Below are 7,358 nucleotides of genomic sequence, written 5' to 3' on the forward strand. Positions count from 1 at the left end.
AAACGTCAGCTTTCCTGCTCCTCTGATGCTGCTTGGCCTGCTGCGTTCATCCAGCTCTACACCTTGTTATCTAAGATTAAAAGTTCCTGGGCTAATAAAGGGAAAAACCACAAGTAAACATAGGATCCAAGAATCACCACAACATAACCTTGAACATTTCATTTTTAACAATGGGAGGCTGAGATAATACCTTGTAAAGGGTAAATTCCTGTCACTTGTTAGAAATTCAAAGTTAATTATTGGTGAAATTTTTTGACTGTTTCTTCTTTTCAATATAGGCCATTCTGGCTGTCTCCACGTCAGATTATGGTAATCCCTGATGGACCAGCCTGTGAGGAGTATGGTCAGAGGGTGAGCAGAGCTGAATGTAACACTTTATATATCTTTGTCTTCATATATCTTTATGTAAAGCAATCTTTAACCCTACTTCTTTTAGGTTTGTCAAGAGTTTGTTGAAGCAGGTTTCATGGCCGATGTGGACCTTGATCCTGATGTCTTGTTGAATAAGAAGATCCGAAATTCTCAGCTTGCTCAGTATAATTTCATTCTAGGTAAATAAAATCAGATGCTCCCATTATACTTTGAAGATCCAATTTTTCCAGTCTCTGCATCTCTCTTTCCCTCTCTTTGCATGGTCTTGAATATGTTGGGCCCAATTCCCAAAGGATCCCTTTCACAATCAGTCTTGTCCATGTGGCTATTTGGTTTGTAGTCGCTGTGGGATGTGGAGAGATTCTATTCAAGTTCCTTATTCAAAATGCGTAAATCACATGGTGTCCCAGTGTGTCAACCATTGTACCCACAAGTTGGTGCGGTGCACTGTTGTTTTAACTTGTAATGTTGGTAATGTGGAGTCGAATGGAATGATCGAGGTTGAGATCCTCCACTGCAGTAAGTTTCATTTCTCACTATGCTTGGAGTTGGATCACATAGGATTCAGGGAAAGCTTGTTAATTGGATACAAAATTGGCTTGACGGTAAGATACAGAGGGTGGTGGTGGAGGGTTGTTTTTTGGACTGTAACCAGCAGTTTTCCACAGGGATCAGTGTTGGGTCCATTGTTATTTGTCATTTATATAAACAATTTGGATGAGAATTTAGGAGGCATAGTTAGTAAGTTTGTGGATGACACCAAAATTGGTGAAATAGTTGTCAGTGAAGAAAGTTATCTAAGATTACAAAGGTATTTTGATCAATTGGGCCAATGGCCTGAGGAGTGGCAGATGAAGTTTTGTTTGGATAAATGAAAGATGCTGCGTTTTTGTTAAAGTGAACGAGGGCAAGACTGACGCAGTTAATAGTAGGACCCTGGTAGTGTAGGGGTTCAGGTACATAGTGCTTTGAAATTTGAGTGACAGGTAGACAGGGTGGTTAAGAGGCGTTTAGCATATTTGTCTTCATTACATTGAAGTTATACATGACATTTGTGAGACCAGTTTTGGAGTATTGTTTACAGTTCTGGTGAACCTGTTATAGGAAGGCTATTGTTAAATTGGAGAAGGTTCAGAAAAGATTCTCCAGGATGTTGCCAGGACTGAACAGTTTGAGTTATAAAGAGTGGCTGGATAGGCTGGGACTTCTTTCACTGGAGCTTGAAGGGTGACTTTTGTTATGAGCCAGACCAGACCCCCTCAAAATATTTTAAGAAGACAGCCTAACATTTTCTTACTTTGGAGTTGGGACGTCACGTTGAAGGCGTACAGGACATTGGTTAGGCCACTTTTGGAATACTGCATTCAATTCTTGTCTCCCTGCTATGGGAAGGATGTTGTGAAACCTGAAAGGGTTCAGAAAAGATTTACAAAGATTTGCCAGGCTTGGAGGGTTTGAGCTGTAGGGAGAGACTGAATAGACTGGGGCTAATTTCCCTAGAGAGTTGGAGGCTGAGGGGTGACCAATGAGGTTTATAAAATTATGAGGGGCATGGATAGGATGAATAGCCAGGGTGGGGGGAAGTTCGAAACTAGAGGGCATAGGTTTAAGAACATAAGAACTAGGAGCAGGAGTAGGCCATCTGGCCCCTCGAGCCTGCCCTGCCATTTAATAAGATCATGGCTGATCTTTTTGAGACTCAGCTCCACTTACCCGCCCGCTCACCATAACCCTTAATTCCTTTACTGTTGAAAAATTTGTCTAACCTTGCCCTAAAAACATTCAGCGAGGTAGCTTCAACGCTTCACTGGGCAGGGAATTCCACAGATTCACAACCCTTTGGGTGAAGAAGTTCCTCCTGACCTCAGTCCTACATCTGCTTCCCTTTACTTTGAGGCTATGCCCCCTAGTCCTAGCCTCACCTGCTAGTGGAAACAACTTCCCTGCCTCCACCTTATCTATTCCCTTCATAATCTTATATGTTTCTATAAGATCTCCCCTCATTCTTCTAAATTCCAATGAGTATAATCCCAGCCTATTCAGTCTCTCCTCATAATCCAACCCTCTCAACTCTGGAATCAACGAGTGAATCTCCTCTGCACCCCCTCCAGTGCAAGTATATCCCTTCTCAAGTATGAAGACCAAAACTGCACACAGTACTCCAGGTGTGGCCTCACCAGGACCCTATACAGCTGCAGCATAACCTCCCTGTTTTTAAACTCCATCCCTCCAGCAATGACAGACAAAATTCCATTTGCCTTTTTAATTACCTGCTGCACCTGCAATCCTACTTTTAGCGATTCATGCACAAGGACACCCAAGTCCCTCTGCACAGCAGCGTGCTTCAATTTTTTACCATTTAAAACATAGTCCATTTTGCTGTTATTCCTATCAAAATGGATGACCTCGCACTTATCAACGTTGTACTCCATCTGCCAGACCTTTGCCCACTCACTTAGTCTATCTATATCCCTCTGCAGACTTTCAGTGTCTTCTGCACACTTTGCTCTACCACTCATCTTAGTGTCATCTGCAAATTTTGACACACCACACTTAGTCCCCAACTTCAAATCATCTATGTAAATTGTAAACAATTGAGGTCCCAACACTGATCCCTGAGGCACACCACTAGCCGCTGACGGCCAACCAGAAAAACACCCATTTACCCCTACTCTTTGTTTTCTACTAGTCAACCAATCCTCTATCCATGCCAATACATTACCTGTAATACCGTGGAACTTTATCTTATGTAGCAGCCTTTGGTGTGGCACCTTGTCAAATGCCTTCTGGAAATCCAGATACACCACATCCACAGGTTCCCCATTGTCCACCATGCAAGTAATGTCCTCAAAGAATTCCACCAAATTAGTTAAACATGACCTACCCTTCATGAACCCATGCTGGGTGTTCACAATGGGACAATTTATATCCAGATGTCTTGCTATTTCTTCCTTAGTGATAGATTTAAGGTGAGAGGGGTAATATTTAAATGGGACCTAAGGGCAACGTTGTCACACAGAGGGTGATACGTGTATGGAATGAGCTGCCAGAGGAAGTGGTAGAAGCTGGTACAACTACAACATTTAAAAGGCACCTGGGTAGGTATATGGATAGCAACGGTTTAAAGGGATATGGGCCAAGTGCTGGCAAATGGGACTAGATTAATTTAGGATATCTCAGCAGATCTGGCAGCATCTGCGAAGGAAAAAACAGTTAACATTTCGGGTCTGGTGACCCTTCCTCAGACCCTTCCCAGTTTTGTGGAGGGGTCACTGGACCCGAAACATTAACTCTGTTTTTTCCTTCACAGATACTGCCAGACCTGCTGAGCTTTTCCAGCAACTTTGCTTTTGTTCCTGATTTACAGCATCCACAGTTCTTTAGGTTTTTAATTTAGGATATCTCATTGGCATGGACAAGTTGGACCGAAGCATCAGTTTCCATGCTGTACAGCTCTATGACTCTAAATGTAACATGCTGTGTTCCAGATGCAACGTGACTGGTCAAACTACTCAACGTTAGGCAATACACAATTTATTTAAACACAGTACTTAAAATACAACTAGAGAAAGAGGAATTCAAATTAACTCAACTCTGTTGGAAACTTGACACAATAACAGATACAGTAACTATTATTCATAAGCTGTTCCAATATAGTAACATCCTATAAACACACCCCTTGACAAAAAGGAAAATTTAGACACAAATTCTCGCATGTAGTTCTCCCATTCAGGAGGTAAAAGATATCAAGAGAAAATTCATAGAGAGTAGCAGTTGGGAGACATTCTCTGAAGCTTCCAACTCTGTTGAGACCCCAATAGTTGCTGATGCTACTGAAAAACCAAAACCCAGAAATCGTAATCTGCGAGAACTGGTCACACCCATGCAGGCTGTTTAAAGAAGAAACCAAGATCTCCCAAGATGTTTACTCAAGTGGTCTTAACTAGCCAGCTCAGTATCTCTGCCTTACAACCTCTCTTGTTAAAAAAAAAATAACCAGGACAAAATAACCTTTTAAGTGATAGCATTGACACACACTTTATAGAGGTTTATAAAATCATGAGGGACATACATAAGGTGACAAGCAAAGATCCTTTCCCTAGGATGGGGGTGTTCAAAACTAGGGGGCATATTTTTAATGTGAGAGAAGAAAGATTTTAAAGGGACCTGAGGGGACAGCTTTTTCACACAGAGGGTGGTTTGTATGTGGAATTACTGTCAGAGGAATAGTAGATGAAGCTACAGTACAACATTTAAAACACATGTGGACATGTACATGAATAGAAAAGGTTTAGAAGGACAGGGACCAAAAGCAGGCAAGTAGGACTAGTTTAGTTTAGGAAACTTGGTTGGCGTCGACAAGTTGGACCAAAGAGTCTGTCTCCATGCTGTATGAGTGTATGACTGTTGGACAGAGGTGTCTCCAACATGAAGGTGTTGGGGCTAATAGCTAAGGGTGTGTCAACATGGAAATTTCAGGATGGAAGGAGCGAGGTGTCTCAGAAGTTCATATTTCTAAAGCTTCTGCTACCAGAGGATAGCATTGCCCCATCTGCAACAACACAACTGAATCAGAAGGAACAACAGGTAGCCCTTATTTAATAGAGATAGTAGGAACTGCAGATGCTGGAGAATCTGAGATAACAAGGTGTAGAGCTGGATGAACACAGCCTGCTGTGTTCATCCAGCTCTACACCTTATCATCTTAGCCCTTATTCAATGTTATGTTTCTTCAGAATTGTTACTCTATCTGGAATGGCCTTCAGAGAATCATAGGTTCCCATAGGAAACTGTGTTAAAGCCAATGTTGTATTCCTTTGGATGTTATCTTGCCCCAAAAAGCTAATGTATAAGTTGAGCTACTTTACCAGAGAAGTGCAGCACAGTGCATTCCTAGCTGAAGTGACTTAATGGATGAATGATTTATTTATTGTCACATATGTCTTTAGGGTACAGTGAAAAGTGATTTGTCACCACAATCCAGCACCATGTGAGGTACAATAAGGATAAAAAGAAATTACTTAAGTAAGAGTTCATCTTGCAAAGTAAAGTAGACCACTGCAAATAAGAAAAATACTGCATTACTACACTTTGTTTGAAAATGGTATTGAATGTACCAAATACATGTTTCCAACCACAATCCCATAATTTGCAAACAGTACCACAGTACTCCATATGTTAGCACTGAATCAGTGCTGATTAGTTGTGAGCTATTATAAATTAAGTCCTTGTTGATATAACTTTATTTCCATTATTAAGTGCATGACATTCCCCTCTACCATAGAAACTCTTGTTTAATTGGTACTTCATCTTAAAAATGACTCCGTACACAACATGAGGTTGGTGGGATATTCCTGTTGATTCCTCTGTATGATGCCTGGGCAGTTTTCTGTCTCGGAAATTCATTGAATTAATGGTTGTACTTCCTATCTGACACCAGCAGCAATGACACAAGCTGAAATCTAGCTTTTCCATTTACTCATCTCTCTGAATCTAATGATCACATCGTACTAGATCACTAGAGGGCTGTGATCAGGGCTACTGATCTGAGGAATACACCATGTAAAACCAGAAATGCCAATCTAACAATGAAACGGGCTCTTCAAAAAAGTCCAACCATTGCCCCATTTCATGTTACAATGTTAAACCAGGGATATCTGTATAATGGAGATAAAATTGGGCAGAATTCAGTAAAGGTTTATTAAGTTGTGACCTACACAAGAGTGTGAGTGAAGATGAAAACAACGAACAACAACCAGAATAACTGTGTTAAAGCTTTTATTTACTGCAAGAAACGGTGACGCAGTCACCCTTGAATACTGGAACCTGTACTGTTGTCTTGATTTGTTTAAATGTTTGCTACAGGAATTTTGTTGCACAGTCAGTGAACTAGACTGGAAATTGAGTAACTTTTAATAAAATCTCTCTGCCTGTAGTGGTCGGGGAGAGGGAGAAAGCAAATCATTCGGTTAGTGTCCATACAGGAGACAGCAAGGTACATGATGAACTCTCTGTGGTTGCAACTATAGAGAAAATGAAGCATTTGCAGCAACTACGTAAAATGAGGGCTGAAGAGGACTTCTAACTGCCCATCTTTACGTTGAATGGATGATAGTCAACAGTGAAAAACATTGAAAGAACTATTTAAAATAAACCTCATTAATTGAAGCTTCATTGTTCATGTTCTGGACTGGAAGGAATTCTGTATAAGTGTGAAACATGGCTAATCCAATTTTGGTATTTATCTGTAGTTTAATGAAATTGTTTGAGATATTTTTAGTTATGTCTAACAAAGATTCAGTAACTTGTTTGTGGAAACTGCTTTCACAACTGGTGCTCCAATTCCATTGCATGAAGGAAATAAAGGTAAATGTAATCACAGAAACAAAAACAAGAGTTTGTTTTTATCGAATTTTGTGCAGCTCTCTGGTTTCCTGGCTTTATGACTCATCTTCTGATGGCTTAGTGTGTGAGACATACACTTGGTCTGGTTTTGAGATATATGGATTGCAAGGTTCACTTCATGTAGGTCTGTGCTGAGATTACTGATCTTTCTATATTACAAGTTCAAGTATTGATTCTGAAAGCTATGGCTGTCTTTCCATGGTTCATTTACATCACACTGAGCTCTAGAATGCATCAGCAGCAGAATTGCACTTAAGCACAATCTGTAACCTCAAAGCCCAGCATATCTCCCACTCAACCATTACCATCTAGCCAAGGCGTCAATCCTGGTTCAATAGAGTGTCCAGGAGCAGCACCAGGCATATCTTAAGAATGAGGTGTCAACCTGGTGCAGCTGCCAAACAGCATAAACAAAAAGTGATGGACAGAGCTAAACGATCCTGCAGCCAATAGATTAGATCCAAGCTCTGCAGTTCTGCCACATCCAGTCATGAATAGTGGTGGACAATTAAACAACTCACTGGAGGAAGATGTTCCACAAATATTCCCATTGTCAATGATAGAACAGCCCAACACATCAG

The 7,358-nt window shown here is 40.8% G+C and overlaps 1 protein-coding gene across 4 annotated transcripts in view; it reads left to right on the top strand.

Annotated features, from left to right (window-relative positions):
- The window catches only part of LOC109912243 (threonine--tRNA ligase 1, cytoplasmic-like), an 18,759-nt gene extending 11,999 nt beyond the window's left edge, over nucleotides 1-6,760 (top strand). For 3 of the 4 annotated variants that reach the window (XM_048593307.1, XM_048593308.1, XM_048593309.1), the window contains 3 exons: nucleotides 279-351; nucleotides 437-551; nucleotides 6,309-6,760. In XM_048593307.1, the coding sequence (XP_048449264.1) occupies nucleotides 279-351; nucleotides 437-551; nucleotides 6,309-6,457 (337 nt within the window). In that variant the 3' untranslated portion in view covers nucleotides 6,458-6,760. The remainder of the gene's footprint in view (nucleotides 1-278; nucleotides 352-436; nucleotides 552-6,308) is intronic. The other variant, XM_048593310.1, reaches the window with a different exon arrangement.
- The last annotated feature ends 598 nt before the right edge of the window (nucleotides 6,761-7,358 follow it).

Source organism: Rhincodon typus, unplaced genomic scaffold (assembly GCF_021869965.1).
Source record: "Rhincodon typus isolate 14 unplaced genomic scaffold, sRhiTyp1.1 hic_rhity00002641, whole genome shotgun sequence".
Lineage (NCBI taxonomy): Eukaryota > Metazoa > Chordata > Chondrichthyes > Orectolobiformes > Rhincodontidae > Rhincodon > Rhincodon typus.